Here is a 21,570-nt window from a genome sequence, read left to right on the forward strand (position 1 = left end):
TGCGTCATGTTATGGGTATGCTTGTCGTCGTTAAGGACTGGGGGAATTTTTCCGGATAACAAAGAAATGGAATGGAGCTAGGCAAAATCCTAGAGGAAAACCTGGTTTAGTCTGCTTCCACCAGACAGCGGGAGATGAAATCACCTTTCAGGAGGTCAATAATTTAGCAAATTGTGTTTTAGGTTAAAAACGTGTTTTTGCTTTGTTATTATGGGGTATTGTATGTAGATATTTCCCCTCATTAATCTACACACAATACCCCATAATGAAAAAGAAAATGTTTGCAAATAAAAAATAAACTGAAATATCACATTTACATAAGTATTCAGACCCTTTACTCAATACTTTGTTTAAGCACCTTTGGCAGCGATAACAGCATCGAGTCTTCTTGGGTATGATGCTACACGCTTGGCACAACTGTTATTGGGGAGTTTCTCGTACTCTTCTCTGCAGATCCTCTCAAGCTCTGTCAGGTTGGATGGGGAGCATCGCTGCACAGCTAATTTCAGGTCTCTCCAGAGATGTTCGATCAGGTTCAAGTCCGGGTTCTGGCTGGACCACTCAAGGACATTCAGAGACTTGTCCCGGAGCCACTCTTGTGTTGTCTTGGCTGTGTGCTTAGGGTCATTGCCATGTTGGAAGGTGAACCTTCACCCTAGTCTGAAGTCCTGAGCGCGTTGGGGCAGGTTTTCATCAAGGATTTCTCTGTACTTTGCACCGTTAATCATTCCCTCGATCCTGACTAGTCTCCCAGCTCCTGCAGAACATCCTCACAGCATGTTGCTGCCACCACCATGCTTCACTATAGGGAATATCCCTAGGGATGGTGCCAGGTTTCCTCCAGACGTGACGCTTGGCATTCCAGCCAAAGAGTTCAATCTTGGGTTTCATCAGACCAGAGAATCTTGTTTCTCATGATCTGAGAGTCCTTTAAGTGCCTTTTGGCAAACTCCAAACAGGCTGTCATGTGCCTTTTACTGAGTAGTGGCTTCCATCTGGCCACTCTACCATAAAGGCCTGATTGGTGGAGTGCTGCAGAGATGGTTGTCCTTCTGGAAGGTTCCTCCATCTCCGTCAGAGTGACCATTGGGTTCTTGGTCACCTCCCTGACCAAGGCCCTCCTCCACCAATTGCTCCGTTTGGCTTGGCAGCCAACTCTAGGAAGAGTCTTGGTGGTTCCAAACTTCTTCCATTTAAGAATGATGGAGGCCACTGTGTTCTTGGGGATTCTTCAGTGCTGTAGAAATGTTTTGGTACCCTTCCCCAGATATGTGCCTTGACACAATCCTGTCTTAATCAAGTTGTAGAAACATCTCAAGAATGCATTCTGTTTTTATTGATCACCAGAGCTCAATTTTGAGTCTCATAGCAAAGGGTCTGAATACTTGTAAATAAGGTAAGTTTTTAATTTGTAATACAAATCTGTTTTAGCTTTGTCAAAATGGGGTATTGTGTGTAGAAGAGGGAATATAAAAAAAAAAAACAATTTTAGAATAAGTTTGTCACGTAGAAAAGGGGAAGGGGTCTGAATACTTACCAAATGCCCTGTACGTACCAAGACTGAATGTTCCTGAATGGCAGAGTTACAGCTTGGACTTAAATCTGACCTGAAAATGGTTGTCAAGCAATGCTCAAAACACACACACACACACACACACACACACTTGCAAAAGTATTCATCCCCAGGGGCGTTTTTCCTATTTAGTTGCAATACAACCTGTAATTTAATGGATTTTTATTTGGATTTCATGTAATGGACAGACACAAAATAGTCCAAAAAATAAATTCCCCAAAATAAAAAAAAATGGAAAAGTGGTGCGTGGATATGTATTCACCCCCTTTGTTATGAAGCCCTTAAATAAGATCTGGTCCAACCAATTACCCTCAGAAGTCACATTATTTAATTAATTAAGTTAACCTATGTGCAATCTAAGTGTCATATGATCTGTCACATGATCTCAGTATATTTATATTACACACACACACACACACACACACACACACACACACACACACACCTGTTCTGAAAGGCCCCAGTGTCTGCAACACCACTAAGCAAAGGGCACCACCAAGCAAGCGGCACCATGAAGACCAAGGAGCTCTCCAAACAGGTCAGGGACAAAGTTGTGGAGAAGAACAGATCAGGGTTGGGTTAAAAAAAAAGAAAACATCGGAAACATCCAACGGAGCACCATTAAATCCATTATTAAAAAATTGAAAGAATATGGCACCACAACAAACCTGCCAAGAGAGGGTCGCCCACCAAAACTCATGGACCAGGCAATGAGGGTATTTTTTTAAAGATTTGATTTATTTAACCAGGTAGGCTAGTTGAGAACAAGTTCTAATTTACAACTGCGACCTGGCCAAGATAAAGCAAAGCAGTGTGACACAAACAACAACACAGAGTTACACATGGAATAAACAAGCGTACAATCAATAACACAATAGAAAAAAAATTAGGTCTATATACAGTATGTGCAAATGGTGTGAGGAGGTAGGCAATAAATAGGCCATAGTGGGGAAGTAATTACAATTTTGCAAATGAACACTGGAGTGATAGATGTGCAAGTAGAGATGCTGGTGTGCAAAAGAGCAGAAAAGTAAATAAAAACAATATGGGGGGGTAGGTAGGTTGGATGGGCTATGTACAGCTGCAGCGATCGGTAAGCTGATGTTTAAAGTTATTGAGGGAAATATAAGTCTCCAGCTTTAGCGATTTTTGCAATTTGTGCCAGTCACTGGCAGCAGAGAACTGGAAGGAAAGGTGGCCAAAGGAGGTGTTGGCTTTGGGGATGACCAGTGAGATAAACCTGCTGGAGCGTGTGCTACAGGTGGGTGTTGTTATCGTGACCAGTGAGCTGAGATAAGGCGGAGCTTTACCTAGCAAAGACTTATAGATGACCTGGAGCCAGTGGGTCTGGCGACGAATACGTCAAATCAAATCAAATTTATTTGTCACATACACATGGTTAGCAGATGTTAATGCGAGTGTAGCGAAATGCTTGTGCTTCTAGTTCCGACAATGCAGTAATAACCAACGAGTAATCTAACTAACAATTCCAAAACTACTACCTTATAGACACAAGTGTAAAGGGATAAAGAATATGTACATAAAGATATATGAATGAGTGATGGTACAGAGCAGCATAGGCAAGATGCAGTAGATGGTATCGAGTACAGAAAACACATATGAGATGAGTATGTAGACAAAGTGGCATAGTTTAAAGTGGCTAGTGATACATGTATTACATAAAGATGCAGTAGATGATATAGAGTACAGTATATATGTATACATATGAGATGAATAATGTAGGGTATGTAAACATTATATTAAGTCGCATTGTTTAAAGTGGCTAGTGATATATTGTACATCAATTCCCATTATTAAAGTGGCTGGAGTTGAGTCAGTGTGTTGGCAGCAGCCACTCAATGTTAGTGGTGGCTGTTTAACAGTCTGATGGCCTTGAGATAGAAGCTGTTTTTCAGTCTCTCGGTCCCAGCTTTGATGCACCTGTACTGACCTCGCCTTCTGGATGATAGCGGGGTGAACAGGCAGTGGCTCGGGTGGTTGTTGTCCTTGATGATCTTTATGGCCTTCCTGTGACATCGGGTGATGTTGGTGTCCTGGAGGGCAGGTAGTTTGCCCCCGGTGATGCGTTGTGCAGACCTCACTACCCTCTGGAGAGCCTTACGGTTGTGGGCGGAGCAGTTGCCGTACCAGGCGGTGATACAGCCCGACAGGATGCTCTCGATTGTGCATCTGTAGAAGTTTGTGAGTGCTTTTGGTGACAAGCCAAATTTCTTCAGCCTCCTGAGGTTGAAGAGGCGCTGCTGCGCCTTCTTCATGATGCTGTCTGTGTGGGTGGACCAATTCAGTTTGTCTGTGATGTGTACGCTGAGGAACTTAAACTTACTACCCTCTCCACTACTGTCCCATCGATGTGGATAAGGGGGGGGGGGGGGGGGGGGGGGGGGGTGTTCCCTCTGCTGTTTCCTGAAGTCCACAATCATCTCCTTAGTTTTGTTGACGTTGAGTGCGAGGTTATTTTCCTGACACCACACTCCGAGGGCCCTCACCTCCTCCCTGTAGGCCGTCTCGTTGTTGTTTGTAATCAAGCCTACCACTGTTGTGTCGTCCGCAAACTTGATGATTGAGTTGGAGGCGTGCGTGGCCACGCAGTCGTGGGTGAACAGGGAGTACAGGAGAGGGCTCAGAACGCACCCTTGTGGGGCCCCAGTGTTGAGGATCAGCGGGGTCGAGATGTTGTTACCTACCATCACCACCTGGGGGCGGCCTGTCAGGAAGTCCAGTACCCAGTTGCACAGGGCGGGGTCGAGACCCAGGGTCTCGAGCTTGATGACGAGTTTGGAGGGTACTATGGTGTTAAATGCTGAGCTGTAGTCGATGAACAGCATTCTCACATAGGTATTCCTCTTGTCCAGATGGGTTAGGGCAGTGTGCAGTGTGGCTGAGATTGCATCGTCTGTGGACCTATTTGGGCGGTAAGCAAATTGGAGTGGGTCTAGGGTGTCAGGTAGGGTGGAGGTGATATGGTCCTTGACTAGTCTCTCAAAGCACTTCATGATGACGGAAGTGAGTGCTACGGGGCAGTAGTCGTTTAGCTCAGTTACCTTAGCTTTCTTGGGAACAGGAACAATGGTGGCCCTCTTGAAGCATGTGGGAACAGCAGACTGGGATAAGGATTGATTGAATATGTCCGTAAACACACCAGCCAGCTGGTCTGCGCATGCTCTGAGGGCGCGGCTGGGGATGCCGTCTGGGCCTGCAGCCTTGCGAGGGTTAACACGTTTAAATGTTTTACTCACCTCGGCTGCAGTGAAGGAGAGTCCGCATGTTATGGTTGCGGGCCGTGTCAGTGGCACTGTATTGTCCTCAAAGCGGGCAAAAAAGTGATTTAGTCTGCCTGGGAGCAAGACATCCTGGTCCGTGACTGGGCTGGTTTTCTTTTTGTAATCCGTGATTGACTGTAGACCCTGCCACATACCTCGTGTCTGAGCCGTTGAATTGCGATTCTACTTTGTCTCTATACTGACGCTTAGCTTGTTTGATTGCCTTGCGGAGGGAATAGCTACACTGTTTGTGTACGAATACGTAGCGAGGGCCAGCCGATAAGAACATACAGGTCGCAGTGGTGTGTGGAATATTAATCAGAGAGCCAACAAAGAGACCAAAAATAACCCTGAAGGAGCTGAAAAACGCCACAGCGGAGATGGGAGTATCTGTCCATAGGACCACTTTAAACCATACACTCCACAGAGCTGGGATTTACATAAGAGTGGCCAGAAAAAAGCCATTGCTTACAGAATGAAAATAAGCAAACACGTTTGGTGTTCGCCAAAAGGCATGTGGGAGACTCCCCAAACATATGGAAGAAGGTACTCTTGTCAGATAAGACTAAAATTGAGCTTTTTGGCCATCAAGGAAAACGCTATGTCTGGCGCAAACCCAACACCTCTCATCACCCCGAGAACATGGTGGTGGCAGCATCATGTGGTGGGGATGTTTTTCCTCTGCAGGGACTGGGAAACAGGTCAGAATTGAAGGAATGATGGATGGCGCTAAATACAGGGAAATTCTCGAGGGAAACCTGTTTTAGTCTTCCAGAGATTTGAGACTGGGACTGAGGTTCACCTTCCAGCATGACAATGACCCTAAGCATACTGCTAAAGAAACACTCGACTGGTTGAAGGGGAAACATTTACATGTCTTGGAATGGCCTAGTGAAAGCCCAGACCTCAATCCAATTGAGAATCTGTGGTATGACTTAAAGATTGCTGTACACCAGTGGAATCCATCCAACTTGAAGGAGCTGGAGCAGTTTTTCCTTGAAGAATGGACAAAAATCCCCATGGCTGGATGTGCCAAGCTTTTGAGACATACCCCAAGAGACTTGCAGGTGTAATTGCTGCGAAAGGTGGCTCTACAAAGTATTGACTTTGGGATGGGGGGGTGAATAGTTAAACATGCTCAAGTTCTATTTCTTTGTCTTATTTCTTGTTTGTTTCACACTAAAAAATATTTTGCTTCTTCAAAGTGGTAGGCAAAGTTGTGTACATCAAATGATACAAACCCCCCCCCCCCCCCACAATTCCATTTTAATTCCAGGAAAAATGCATTCGCAAGTCACTGTACGTGGGCGGCAGTGTAGCCTAGTGGTTAGAGCGTTGGACTAGTAATCGGGAGGTTGCGAGTTCAAACCCCCGAGCTGACAAGGTACAAACCTGTCGTTCTGCTCCTGAACAGGCAGTTAACCCACTGTTCCCAGGCCGTCATTGAAAATAAGAATGTGTTCTTAACTGACTTGCCTGGTTAAATAAAGGTTAAAAATATATATTAAAAAAACACACATACATATACACACAGTTGAAGTCGGAAGTTTACATACACCATAGCCAAATACATTTAAACTGAGTTTCACAATTCCTGACATTTAATCCTAGTAAAAAAAATCCCTGTCTTGGGTCAGTTAGGATCACCACTTTATTTTAAGAATGTGAAATGTCACATTCACAGTGGGTCAGAAGTTTACATACACTCAATTAGTATTTGGGAGCATTTCCTTTAAATTGTTTAACTTGTGTCAAACGTTTCAGTAGCCTTCCACAAGCTTCAACAATAAATTGGGTGATTTTTGGCCCACCCTTTGTGATGGACACTCCAATACCTTGACTTTGTAGTCCTTAAGCCATTTTTCCAAAACTCTGGAAGTATGCTTGGGGTCATTGTCCATTTGGAAGACCCATTTGCGACCAAGCTTTAATGTTGATGTCTTGATATGTTGCTTCAATATATCCACATAATTGTCCCTCCTCATGATGCCATCTATTTTGTGAAGTGCACCAGCCCCTCCTGCAGCAAAGCACCCCCACAACATGATGCTGCCACCCCCGTGCTTCATGGTTGGGATGCCTCACCCTTTTTCCTCCAAACAATGGTCATTATGAGCAAACAGTTCTATTTATGTTTCATCAGACCAGAGAACATTTCTTCAAAAAATATGATCTTTGTCTCCATGTGCAGTTGCAAACCATAATCTGGCTTTTTTATGGCAGTTTTGGAGCATTGGCTTCTTCCTTGCTTGGCGGCCTTTCAGGTTATGTCGATATAGGACTTGTTTTACTGTGGATATAGATACTTTTGTAACTTTTTTCTCCAGCATCTTCACAACGTCCTTTGCTGTTGTTCTAGGACTGATTTGCACTTTTGGCACCAATGTACGTTCATCTCTAGGAGAGAGAACGCATCTCCTTCCTGAGCGGTATGACGGCTGCGTGGTCCCATGGTGTTTATACTTGCATACTATTGTTTGTACAGATGAACGTGGTACCTTCAGGCATTTGGAAATTGCTCTCAAGGATGAACCAGACTTGCGGAGGTCTACAATATTTTTTCAGAGGTCTTGGCTGATTTCTTTTGAGTTTCCCATGATGTCAAGCAAAGAGGCACTGAGTTTGAAGGTAGGCCTTGAAGTACATCCACAGGTACACCTCCAATTGACTCAAATGAAGTCAATTAGCCTATCAGAAGCTTCTATAGCCATGACATAATTTTCTGGAATTTTCCAAGCTGTTTAAAGGCACACTAAACTTAGTGTATGTAAACTTCTGAACCACTGGAATTGTGATACAGTGAATTGTAGGTTAACAAATCTGTCTGTAAACAATTGTTGGAAAAATTACTTGTGTCATGCACAATGTAGATGTCCTAACCGACTTGCCAAAACTATCGTTTTTTAACAAGAAATGTGTGGAGTGGTTGAAAAACGAGTTTTAATGATTCCGACTTCAACTGTGTGTGTGTGTGAAATATATATATATATATATATATATATATATATATATATATATATATATATATATATATATATATATATATATATATATATATATATATATATATATATATATATATATATATATACACACACACACACAGTGGGGCAAAAAAGTATTTCGTCAGCCACCAAATGTGCAAGTTCTCCCACTTAAAAAGATGAGAGGCCTGTAATTTTCATCATAGGTACACTTCAACTATGACAGACAGAATGAGAAATAAATTCCAGAAAATCACATTGTAGGATTTTCATCTCCCTCCAAAGATAATCTTTTGGGTTCAGGTCTGGAGACTGGCTAGGCCACTCCAGGACCTTGAGATGCTTCTTACGGAGCCACTCCTTAGTTGCACTGGCTATGTGTTTCGGATCGTTGTCATGCTGGGAGACCCAGCCACGACTTATCTTCAATACTCTTACTGAGGGAAGGAGGTTGTTGGCCAAGATCTCGCGATACATGGCCCCATCCATCCTCCCCTCAATACGGTGCAGTCGTCCTGTCCCCTTTGCAGAAAAGCATCCCCAAAGAATGATGTTTCCACCTCCATGCTTCACGTTGGGATGGTGTTCTTGGGGTTGTACTCATCCTTCTTCTTCCTCCAAACACGGCGAGTGGAGTTTAGACCACAAAGCTCTATTTTTGTCTCATCAGACCACATGACCTTCTCCCATTCCTCATCTGGATCATCCAGATGGTCATTGGCAAACTTCAGACAGGCCTGGACATGCACTGGCTTGAGCAGGGGGACCTTGCGTGCACTGCAGGATTTTAATTCATGACGGCGTAGTGTGTTACTAATGGTTTTCTTTGAGACTGTGGTCCCAGCTCTCTTCAGGTCATTGACCAGGTCCTGCCATGTAGTTCTGGGCTGATCCCTCACCTTCCTCATGATCCTTGATGCCCCACGAGGTGAGATCTTGCATGGAGCCCTAGACCGAGGTTGATTGACCATCATCTTGAACTTCTTCCATTATCTAACAATTGCGCCAACAGTTGTTGCCTTCTCACCAAGCTGCTTGCCTATTGTCCTGTAGCCCATCCTAGCCTTGTGCAGGTCTACAATTTTATCCCTGATGTCCTTACACAGCTCTCTGGTCTTGGACATTGTGGAGAGGTTGGATTCTGTTTGATTGAGTGTGTGGACACGTGTCTTTTATACAGGCAACGAGTTCAAACAGGTGCAGTTAATACAGGTAATGAGTGGAGAACAGGGGGGATTCTTAAAGAAAAACGAACAGGTCTGTGAGAGCCGGAATTCTTACTGGTTGGTAGGTGATCAAATACTTATGTCATGCAATAAAATGCAAATTAAATACTTACAAATCATACAATGTGATTTTCTGGATTTTAGATTCCGTCTCTCACAGTTGAAGTGTACCTATGATAAAAATTACAGACCTCTACATGCTTTGTTAGTAGGAAAACCTGCAAAATCGGCAGTGTATATATCACACACACACATATTATTATTCTGTTTTACAAATTTACAAATTTTTCTTCCACTTTCACATTAGAGCATTGTGTCGATTGCTGACACACAAAAAAGACAATCAACTAGATTTTAATCTCATTTTGTAATCACAAAATGTGGAAAAAGTCAAGGGGTGTGAATACTCTCTGAAGGCACTATAACAGTCATTTCTTGGCTTGTTTGTCAGGGGAAGGTAATGTGAGGGAGCTCACAAACAATTAGGGTCAGGGGACCCACATCTCCACACACACCTGTTCCTCTCCCCTAGCAGGGCCAGAGGGCTGCGGCTGGCTGCAGCGAACTCCCAGTGGACCTGACTGTAAAGAAGGATAATGCAACGTAAAGAAACCTGGTGCTTTCCCTTCCTCGCAGAGGGGTCCAAATCCATCTATAATGATCATCCAAGAGGACATAAGAGCCTCAAAATCACTAGGAGGAAACTGATAATCTATATATTTGCTGTGAACAATTATACAATAATGTAGCCTATAATTGATCAAGTAAAAAATGGTCTATCGGTAAGGAGTAGCATGAGTGGATATAAATATTTTTTTTATCTGGGCAGCAGGCCTATACACCGCTCTTGACTGAGCAAACACCAAACTAGCATTCAGTGCAAAGATGGCTAGGATATTTCCATGTTGCAGATTAATAAAAAGTGTGGTGCACCTTAATGCAAATTGCAGAGGTTTGAGAGAGTAAAAAGGTGTTCAAAACCTTTTTAATGATGCGTTGTTGGAGAGAACTGGGATATGCCCTTATAATTACTACAACGCCACCCAGTCTATTCCAGATACAATAATAATTCCCGCTTTAAGAACCTGACTGTCTGCTGCCCCTTTCATTGTCCCGACGACTCTATACTAGAAGTTGACAGATTAATCGGAATGGCCGCTTAATCAGGGCCGGTTCAAGTTTTCATAACAATCGGCGCCAATTTCCAATTATTTCATTTTTTTTATTTGAATTTGTATACCTTTTATTTAGCTAGGCAAGTCAGTAAAGAACACATTCTTATTTTCAATGACTGCCTAGGAACTGTGGGTTAACTGCCTTGTTCAGGGCAGAACGACAGATTTTCACCTTGTCAGCTCAGTGATTCCAATCTTGCAACCGCACAGTTAACTAGTCCAACGCTCTAACCATTGCACTCCACAAGTAGCCTGCCTGTTACGCGAATGCAGTATAAACCAAGGTAAATTTCTAGCTAGCATTAAACTTATCTTATAAAAAAACAATCAATCATAATCACTAGTTATAACTACTAATCCAGTTTAGCAGGCAATATTAACCAGGTGAAATTGTGTCATTTCTCTTGAGGTCATTGCACGCAGAGTCAGGGTATATGCAACAGTTTGGGCTGCCTGGCTCATTGCGAACTAATTTGCCAGAATTTTACGTAATTATGACATACATTGAAGGTTGTGCAATGTAACAATAATATTTAGACTTAGGGATGCCACCCGTTCGATAAAATACCGAACGGTTCCGTATTTCACTGAGATAATAAACGTTTTGTTTTCGAAATGATAGTTTCCGGATTCGATCATATTAATGACCAAAGGCTCGTATTTCTGTGTGTTATTATGTTATAATTAAGTCTGATTTGATAGAGCAGTCTGACTGAGCAGCAGCAGGCCCGTAATCATTCATTCAAACAGCACTTTCGTGCGTTTTGCCAGCAGCTCTTCGCAAGCACAGCACTGTTTATGACTTCAAGCCTATCAGCCTAATGGCTGGTGTAACCAATGTGAAATGGCTAGCTAGTTAGCTGGGTGTGCGCTAATACTGTTTCAAACTTCACTTGCTTTTAGATTTGGAGTAGTTATTCCCCTTGCGCTGCAAGTGCCGCAGCTTTAGTAGAGCGATGGGTAACGATGCTTCGAGTGTGGCTGTTGTCGATGTGTTCCTGGTTCGAGCCCAGGTAGGGGCGAAGAGGGGGACGGAAGCTATATTGTTACACTGGCAAAACTATAGTGCCTATAAGAACATCCAATAGTCAAAGTTATATGAAATACAAATGGTACAGAGAGAAATAGTCCTATAAATACTATATTAACTACAACCTAAAACCTCTTACCTTGGAATATTGAAGTATCATGTTAAAAGGAACCACCAACTTTCATGTGTTCTCATGTTCTAAGCAAGGAACTTAAACATGAGCTTTTTTACATGGCACATATTTTTACATTGCACATATTTTTTACATGGCACATAATTACTTTCTTCTCCAACACTTTGTTTTTGCATTATTTAAACCAAATTGAACATGTTTCATTATTTATTTGAGGCTAAATTGATTTTATTGATGTTTTATATTAAGTTAAAATAAGTGTTAATTCAGTATTGTTGTAATTGTCATTATTACAAATCTAAAAAAATTGGCCGATTAATCGGTATCGACTTTTATGGTCCCCCAATAATCGGTATCGGTGTTGAAAAATCATAATCGGTAGACCTCTACTCTATACCGCTCTCCGTTTTCAAGGAGGGTCTGAGAATGTAGGCCTAACGAAATGACATCTGAAAACCCCAGTTAGAATTTAATATTCAAAAGTTATGAACCTCGTAAGCCGTGCCATGAATGTCTGTGAGAAAAAGAGACATGACTGTCATTTGCAGTAAGTTTTAGGCCACATTTCCCCTGCTTGGTGGAATCAGTGGGTGCGTTCCTCTGTCCAGCTGTTGCTGACATCTGCCAGATCTTACAACGCCTGGATAGGTATTACCTATCAGCCAACTATATCATATGTTATCGCAATCTGTCAGTCAATGACACCGTCGATGACATAACATGCAACCATTGGCTGATGCATGCAACATCTGAGCAGGGGAACACAGCCAGTGAGTCCAGAACGCAGCTGAAACAGGGTGTTTACACTGCCACTAACCCATCAGTTAGCTACCTACCCAACCCCACAAGTAACAAAAAAAAATAACTTAAAAAAAACAACACCTGTCATCATCAGGTTCAGTTTGTTTGGCAGATCAAAAACAGCAGTTATTAGCCTAATGTAACTTGTCAATTAAAGAAATTTGATAGATGACTGCATTTATTATTTGTGCTTTGTCTTAAAGAAAGTATCAACTTCACTCTTCTACCTGCTCACAGCACAATTCCATCTCTCTCTGACACACACACTACAACTGTAACTAAATGTCAATGTGGTAGCTATCGTTTCTTTTACTTTTTGCATCAGCTTAAACAATTATAACGTTAGCTAGATAGTGCTCTGTGCCATAGCATAGGCATTTCAAACTGGCTAGCTAGCCATAGCTAGATAGGTTATGACTTATGAAACCAGCTAGCTGGTTAACGGGTAATAGATTGTGACGACACATTCAACTAAAAAAATCTGAAATCAATAGCCATTGAAAGGTTTAGCTAAAGTAGTTAGCTAGCTAACTTGGCTAGCCCCTCTCTCTTAACACAGGGTTAGCTACCGAAGCCTTTGTGGCACCTGCTCCGCAACGCTAGCTACAAAGGAAGCTAGCTGGTTAACCAAGTGTATGCTAGCAAGCAAAGACAAAAGGGAAAAGCTACTGCTAACCTCAATTAGCAATAATTACTGAATGAACATGATAGCTCGAATTGATTTAAAATGCCAAAGCAAGTAACTACCCATATTTCGTATAATATTACTGAAAATGTGCGGTATCTTGACAGCCATCATACCAGGAAGTTGGCGATGGTCATTGAAACACACAAATCAGACACCTGCTCTGACTGTATCTAGCTAGTTGCTAACTAGCGTTAGCCAAAACAAGCTAGCTAGCGTTAGCTGTCATTGCACGGCCGATGAGCCACAGCAAACTCGGATAGAATATCTAACGTTAGCAAGCTAGCAACATAAAACATTTATTTTGCGTATAAACGTTGTATATTAGCTTGCTAGTTTAGCTACTTTCGCAAATAAGCACATTGCTTTCTAGCGTTACCTGGAAGGAAATAACATTAACGTTATCTCAGCTAGCTAACCATAATAAAGGAGAGCAGATATGAATTTGCTTTGCTTAAAATAGCACGGTAGACATTTTATAAAGTATAATCATTTGGCGTGAATTAGAGAAAACACATGCTGGTATAAATAGTAAGTATATTCAAACCTGGGCTGAGGACTGGTTGATGAGGATGAGGATGGTGTGGTGGTAATGATGGAACGAGAGGTTGTTGTTGTTGGTGGGTTACAGTCGCCAGGACTACGGTGACTATGGCGCTGCCTCACAGGGCAACAGTTGCTATAAAACTCACCGGGCGCAACCTAACCTGAGTATTCTGTAGGAGGAGCTACAATGATGGCGTGTTGGATGGGTGTGCTGCTGAGAACATAACAATATGATACAAGAAAACCAGCTTTAGTATTATAAGCGGTATTGCAATTAATTAAGGAGGATGTTATCATAAATATATGGAATCATCAATTTACTCATCCGCTCTGCTGTAGAGCGTGGGACGTCTGGAAACATTGAGGTGGATAGGGGTGTACTGTTCATGTGTAATTTAATCTAATGTATGAAAGTTGCGGATAAAAGTATTGTCATAGAATAGTTCATTATGCGCACATTACAACATGGAAAACAGTATTAATAATCGCATTAGTTCATTGAATCAAGTTGTTTTCCCAAAGCGGGACTACCGTGCACCACTGGGTGGTAAAGAGTGGTTGAGATAACAAAGAAAGGAGGCAACTCCCACTCTCATTGTTGCACACACACACATCTATGATTTTTAAGACAATCTAAGCTTGAAAGATACAGACAGATCATGTATAAAAAAGATTGTGTTTTAGTGATATACATCATCTCATTAAATGATTAGACTATTAGACAAATGTCTATGTTATTGAGGGACATTTTATAGTTTCTGTCTAAATAGTGGTCCCTCAATGCCTTTCAATACACAATTGCTTTATTCCATCCAACCAATAAAGGGCCTTTTTTTAGAGGTTTTTGATTTTTTTACTGGGGTTACTTCTGTAATATAAATGACTTTGTCACTAATGAACCATTTCTATTGTTTAGGACCAAATTAAATATGTCAGGGTTTCATCATCTACCAATGCAACTAAATGTAATAAATTACAAGCTTTCTTTTTACCTTACACATTTATGTATAACAGTAGATAGACATGCCTTCTTACAAAAAACTCAAATATTCTCTAGGCTTAATCATACATTTTTTATTAAAAAACAACCAATTCAAGTCAGATTCCTCAACATATTCGCACAAAAATATATTTGATTTATCGAAGGACATTCTGTTTCATGAAATGAATTCATATGCTACGAAGAACAACACCCATTTGAAAAAGAACACACATATGCCTTCAATGTGCTTCTTATGGTATTTACATTGTGTAATTCCATAAAAGGGGGGACAATATTTTGATATAACTGTACAAATGCATTCAAATAATGTAAACATAAAAACATCCTCCAAATCTCAATATCATTGGCATCTACAGAACTGCGATTTGTTTTCAGTATACAATCTTTAGGAGGCACTTTCATCGTGGGCTTAGACTCTGAGATCTGATGATACTGACTTGAATGAAGACAGCATCTAAAGATGTCAGAATTATCATGACTTGCCATGATGAAAAAAATGTTCATTGACTAATATCAGTTAATAAGTGATGTGGACATGTTCATTTTGCCTATTTAATTAAAGCTACTAAATGTCCCCTCTTGTCTACAGTTCTCACCCAAGATGGGCATCACACTCAGGTCAATGTCAAGGAACATGTAGCTGAAGAACAATATAGTTGTTGTACGAGTTGTATTACAGAGTATCTGTTTTAGAAAAGAGGTAGATTTGCTGACGTCACCCCTCAGTGTAGATACAGGAGAGCTGGCTAGGGCAACGGTCCACTGCACTGACATGTAAATAAGCGTCCTCTGACATCACTGGCACTGGGTTAACAAGCAGATCCTGTGATGCACCCTGCAGGTCATATACTGTGGATGCAACAATAACACACAGAGTCATTATTATAAGATAGATGCAAATGAATGCATGTTGATCCGTAATGTACTGTATTGTCCTTTGTGTCTCTTTATTACCTGTGAGCCCAGACAGAGCTCTTTGGGAGATGTCTAGTCTGTTCTGAGTTGTGAATGTTGGAGAAAGGCTATCATCAAACTCTGGGATCTCCATCAGGTGACAGGAGTTTGTCTGCTTGGTGGATTTATGTGTACCATTATTGTATAATGGAGAGTACACCATCTGGATCTGACCACTAAAACCTGAGGAAAAAAGAACAGGTACTTCTTGTTATTTTAATTTCTGAATAGATGAAGGGGGAGACTGTAGTATCTGTTTTCATTTTCTGATGTTTCCCTATTTTCATCTTCATTCATTTTCATTTCTTCAGAAGCAACTTGGCTTTATTTTAATTTAATTTATACATTTGATTTGAACAGGGACAATTTACAACAAAACATAAAAGTCTCAGAAGTGAGAAGTGATGCGTTGCACCAGAGCTAACAGCTCATTTACATAATCTACATCCCCGGGCAGGTGAACAATAAACATGAAAACATTATATACAAACAGGCAACCCACTGGGCACAGATGTCAATTCAACGTCTTTTCCACGTTGGTTCAACAACACTTTATTTAAATGACGTGGAAACAATGCTGATTCAACAAGTGTGTGCCCAGTGGGAACATACATACATAGACATATTAAAACCAGAGTTCATATCTTTCTCTAAATACGGTATAGATAAAAGTAATAAAAGTTAGTTGAAGTTCTATGAACCATTACAATCACCATGGTATCTTATTGAAGAACTATTATTCATCTGATATATAAAAACAACAGAAATGGTGCACAGCGTGCTTGTGTGAACACCTTGTCAACATTAAGTACTGCTGTCCAGTAGGAAAAAAGTGATATCTATTTTAAGCTATGATTGAGAGTGAAGCTGCTTCTTCTTTCCTACGTTGAAGAACATCAGCCACCAGCTACACAACTGATAGAAATAAGCCAAGATCAACCTACAGAATGTCAAACCACCCACACGATTCTTTAATAGACTTTTTCATAATAAAACAAACAATAACTCTCATTGCGGAGTATAAATTTCCCAGAGGAATTGTACCATTGCTTTCTTTCCCCAGGCACATTTCCACAGTCAATAAGCAAAGCCCCTTTGTAGGTGCAGGTGTAATTCTATGAAGATCTCTGTGATGCATTATCGAATGTCACTTTTGACATTCCAATGAAGGATATCGCCAACTCAGCACATTAACACGTAATAGATGCAGCGAACATATGAGGTACCTGTAGTTAGTAGGTGTCATTTACCTGGGTGTTGGTCTGTGTTTACTACAGGAGTGTGACTGGGATGATTCAGGGGTGTGCTGGTCTTTAGGGATAAGACAGTAGGATGATGAGTGTGAGGACTGGAGGGGCCAGGCAGTTGGTGTTGGTGGGACCCGGGGTTGAGTTGGTGGGTGGACCTATCAACAAACCTGAAATGTTTCAAATATATGAGTGAATATCAGGCTGTTAAAATGAGACAAACAGTCAGCTACAAAAGTATTGGGACAGTCATACATTTGTTGTTGTTTTGGCTCTGTACTCCAGCACTTTGGATTGGAAACGATACAATGACTATGAGGTTAAAGTGCATACTGCCAGCTTTAATTTGAAGGTATTTCCATCCATATTGGGGGAACCGTTTAGAAATTAAAGCACTTTTGGTACATGGTCCCCTTTTATTATTGTACCAAAAGCATTGGGACAAATTCACTTATGTGTATTAAAGTAGTAACACGTTAAGCATTTGGTCCCATATTCATAGAACGCAATGACAACATCAAGCTTGTGACTAAAATAATTGGTTGGATGCATTTGCTATTTGTTTTGGTTGTGTTTCAGATTATTTTGTGCCCAATATAAATTAATGGTAAATATTGTATGGTGTCATTTTGGAGTCACTTTTGTTGTAAATAAGAATATAAGATGTTTCTAAACACTTCTACATTATTTACCATTAATTTATATTGGGCACAAAATAATCTGAAACAAAACCAAAAGAAATAGCAAATGCATCCAACCAATTATTTTAGTGTGTCACTGTCCCAATACTTTTGGAGCTCACTATAATTTAATCTGCATACCGACTGCACAATATCATGATGCTGTTAACCCTACTCTCTGCCGCAAACCATTGAAAGCTCTTTCAGTCAAAAGACAAACAATATCATGATGCCGTGAACTCCACTCTGCCTCAAACTACTGACAGCTCTTTCAGTCAAAAGACACTGACAAGAAGACGTCTGTTTAAGAGGCAGCTACTTCGTAACTGAGGCATAGTAACATAGCACACTTCCCCGACTTTAAATAACCAATTTGAACTAAGCACAGATAGAAGCTTCTTATTTAGCAGACGGAATGTGAGAGAAATCTTAATGACCTGTTTGTTTTTTTGTTGTTGCCCAGACTGGATTTTTTTTCCTCCCAAACTAAGCATCAGAAAGTAAGAGATAAGAAAATGCTTCAGAAGGCAAAACAATGAGTTGGTTGAACGCTTTTATTGTGTAGCTGTAAACCTTTTTCATTTTCTTACTGGCACCAGTGTAATTCAAATAATTGAGGTGTTTACAATGCAATTGATTAAGGGAATAACGATGAACAGGTTGAATGAGTGAATAACGAAATCACATAAAGGCAGTGAAGAAAATGTCAACAGGGATTTTACAATCGATTTAACATCTAGAAAGGTAATAACAGCAATTCTCTTCCCACAGCCTCTGAATGGTATTTTTCAGATTTTATGATTCACTTATTGAATTCCTGAGCCACTCAAGTTGGTGCCTATAGCTTCCACTAATGCAGGCCCTTGAGACCAATGACCAACGCTTTCAATGGCTGATTGTGTACCTAGAATCCTGTGGTGAATGCTGCGGCCTACCGCTGCTACCAGGACAATCAGTGTCAGTGAGAAGCCATGAGCATCTGGCTGCCCAAAACGACAGAAAACCCTTCTTCTCCCCGCCTTTGAAGTGCATGGACGAAGTTATGTTTTTTTGTGAGCTGAACAAGCAACAGTGTTGCTGGCCATTCCCAACCTGTAAAACCTCTTCTCAACAACTCTCTTCACAGCTCAGATGCAGCGTGCCACAAAAAGCCTATTGGAGTCTTTCACAATGGGAGAAAATTGTGCTTTATTTTAATCAGATTATTCTAACTATGAGCCTACTGCCATAAAGCCATGACAACCGATGTTTAAGTACTTATTTGTTGCAGATGAGAAAAAAATAGAGAAAAGGGGAGAGGCATTTGAATCAGTCATGGCTACAGGGACTGTGCCAATGGGAACTCAAAATGAATAGAAAATAGCAAGTCGCTTGCCCAACAGATGCAACTGGGCCTGCAGGTTCTCTTCACAGAAAGTAGATGTGAACACGTTTAAAAAAACAAACCACATTAACGGGATGGATGAGAAATATAACCATCTATTCACCATTGTCTGACACATTGTCAGAGAGTCGGACATTATGCAATCAGTGATGCCATTAAAACACATACAGTGGGGCAAAAAAGTATTTAGTCAGCCACCAATTGTGCAAGTTCTCCCACTTAAAAAGATGAGAGAGGCCTGTATATTTTCATCATTGGTAAACTTCAACTATGACAGACAAAATGAGAAGAAAAAATCCAGAAAATCACATTGTAGGATTTTTAATGAATTTATTTGCAAATTATGGTGGAAAATAAGTATTTGGTCAATAACAAAAGTTTATCTCAATACTTTGTTATATACCCTTTGTTGGCAATGACAGAGGTCAAAAGTTTTCTGTAAGTCTTCACAAGGTTTTCACACACTGTTGCTGGTATTTTGGCCCATCCCTCCATGCAGATCTCCTCTAGAGCAGTGATGTTTTGGGGCTGTTGCTGGGCAACACGGACTTTCAACTCCCTCCAAAGATTTTCTATGGGGTTGAGATCTGGAGACTGGCTAGGCCACTCCAGGACCTTGAAATGCTTCTTACGAAGCCACTCCTTCGTTGCCCGGGCGGTGTGTTTGGGATCATTGTCATGCTGAAAGACCCAGCCACGTTTCATCTTCAATGCCCTTGCTGATGGTAGGCTTTGTTACTTTGGTCCCAGCTCTCTGCAGGTCATTCACTAGGTCCCCCCGTGTGGTTCTGGGATTTTTGCTCACCGTTCTATTGATCACTTTGACCCCACGGGGTGAGATCTTGCGTGGAGCCCCAGATCAAGGGAGATTATCAGTGGTCTTGTATGTCTTCCATTTCCTAATAATTGCTCCCACAGTTGATTTCTTCAAACCAAGCTGCTTACCTATTGCAGATTCAGCCTTCCCAGTCTGGTGCAGGTCTACAATTTTGTTTCTGGTTTCTGGTGTCCTTTGACAGCTCTTTGGTCTTGGCCATAGTGGAGTTTGGAGTGTGACTGTTTGAGGTTGTGGACAGGTGTCTTTTATACTAATCACAAGTTCAAACAGGTGCCATTAATACAGGTAACGAGTGGAGGACAGAGAGCCAGAAATCTTGCTTGTTGTGACCAAATAGTTATTTTCCACCATAATTTGCAAATAAATTCATAAAAAATCCTACAATGTGATTTTCTGGCATTTATTTCTCATTTTGTCTGTCATATATATGAAGTGTACCTATGATTAAAATTACAGGCCTCTCTCATCTTTTTAAGTGGGAGAACTTGCACAATTGGTGGCAGACTAAATACTTTTTTGCCCCACTGTATCTGCCCGTCAATGTCTTAGACACACTGAGACAGAAAAAAAGTATCTGCCAGGAGCCATCAATAGAGTATGTTGAAGGGACTGTAGATTTCAACAGGACTAGGTAAGGTCTGTCACTATATAAAGATATAATTGTCCCCTGCAGAATACCAAGAACGCTGTTAATCGGTAACCCAGAAGGGGAAAGAGCAATGATGTATATAAACCCTCGATTGCTGAAGCTATGTATTGGTCAGTGAGAGGCTTTGAAGTCCCCTTAAGGAGCAGTAGAATGAATAGAATTCTACAGTATTTAAACTAAATGTTTCAAAGACAAATTATACACTACATGACCAAAAGTATGTGAACACCTCCTCGTCGAACATACCATTCCAAAATAATGGGCATTAATATGGAGTTAGCCCCCCCCCCCCTTTGCTGCCTAAACAGCCTCCACTCTTCTGGGAAGACTTTCCACTAGATGTTGGAACATTGCTGCTGGGACTTGCTTCCATTCAGCCACAAGAGCATTAGTGAGGTCGGGTACTGATGTTGGACGATTAGGTCTGAATTGCAGTCGGCATTCCAATTTATCCCAAGGGTGTTTGATGGGGTTGAGGTCAGGGCTCTGTGCAGGCCAGTCAAGTTTTTCGAACACCGACAAACCTTTCTGTATGGGTCTCACTTTGTGCACGGGGGCATTGTCATGCTAAAACAGGAAAGGGCCTTCCCCAAACTGTTGGCACAAATTTGGAAGCACATAATTTAGAATGTTGTATGCTGTAGCGTTAAGATTTCCCTTCACTGGAACTAAGGGGCCTAGCCCAAACCATGAAAAACACCCCCAAACCATTATTCCTCCTCCACCAAACTTTACAGTTTGCACTATGCATTGGGGTAGGTGGCATTCTCCTGGCATCCGCAAAACCCAGATTCGTCCATCAGACTGCCAGATGGTGAAGCGTGATTCATCACTCCAGAGAACATGTTTCCACTGCTCCAGACTCCAATGGCGGCAAGCTAAACACCACTCTAGCTGACGCTTGGCATTGTGCATGGTAATCTTAGGCTTATGTGTGGCTGCTCGGCCATGGAAACCCATTTCGTGAAGCTCCTGATGAACAGTTCTTTGCTGAAGTTGCTTTCAGAGGCAGTTTGGAACTCGGTAGTGAGTGTTGCAATCGAGGAGAGATGATTTTTACACTCTACACACTTCAGTACTAGGCAGTCCTGTTCTGTGAGCTTGTGTGGCCTACAACTTCGCGGCTGAACCGTTGTTGCTCATAGAGGTTTTCACTTCACAATAACAGCATTTACAGTTGTCCAGGGCAGCTCTTGCAAGACAGACATTTTGCGAACTGATTTGTTGGAAAGGTGGCATCCTATGACGGTGCTACGTTGAAAGTCACTGAGCTCTTCAGTAAGGCCATTCTACTGCCAATGTTTGTCTATGGAAATTGCATGACTTTGTGCTCAATTTTACACACCTGTCAGCAACGGGTGTGGCTGAAATAGCCGAATCC

The 21,570-nt window shown here is 41.4% G+C and overlaps 2 protein-coding genes across 6 annotated transcripts in view; both read right to left on the reverse strand.

The window, feature by feature from the left end:
• LOC109891731 (transcription factor RFX3-like) overlaps positions 1-13,573 on the reverse strand; it is a 49,147-nt gene extending 35,574 nt beyond the window's left edge. For 2 of the 4 annotated variants that reach the window (XM_031826374.1, XM_031826373.1), the window contains exon 1: positions 13,436-13,573. The gene's annotated coding sequence lies outside the window, so the exon portion shown is untranslated. The remainder of the gene's footprint in view (positions 1-13,435) is intronic. The other 2 variants (XM_031826376.1, XM_031826375.1) reach the window with 1 other exon arrangement.
• A 920-nt stretch (positions 13,574-14,493) lies between these two features.
• Positions 14,494-21,570, reverse strand: part of LOC109892494 (zinc finger protein GLIS3-like) — a 32,893-nt gene continuing 25,816 nt past the window's right edge. The window contains exons 8-10 of one of the 2 annotated variants that reach the window (XM_020485065.2): positions 16,642-16,808; positions 15,392-15,574; positions 14,494-15,286 (exon numbers count right to left, since the gene is read on the reverse strand). In XM_020485065.2, the coding sequence (XP_020340654.1) occupies positions 15,153-15,286; positions 15,392-15,574; positions 16,642-16,808 (484 nt within the window). In that variant the 3' untranslated portion in view covers positions 14,494-15,152. Of the gene's footprint in view, positions 15,287-15,391; positions 15,575-16,641; positions 16,809-21,570 lie in introns of those variants that run through there. The other variant, XR_004210216.1, reaches the window with a different exon arrangement.

The sequence above is a fragment of the Oncorhynchus kisutch genome, linkage group LG6 (genome assembly GCF_002021735.2).
Source record: "Oncorhynchus kisutch isolate 150728-3 linkage group LG6, Okis_V2, whole genome shotgun sequence".
In the NCBI taxonomy this organism is placed as follows: Eukaryota; Metazoa; Chordata; class Actinopteri; order Salmoniformes; family Salmonidae; genus Oncorhynchus; species Oncorhynchus kisutch.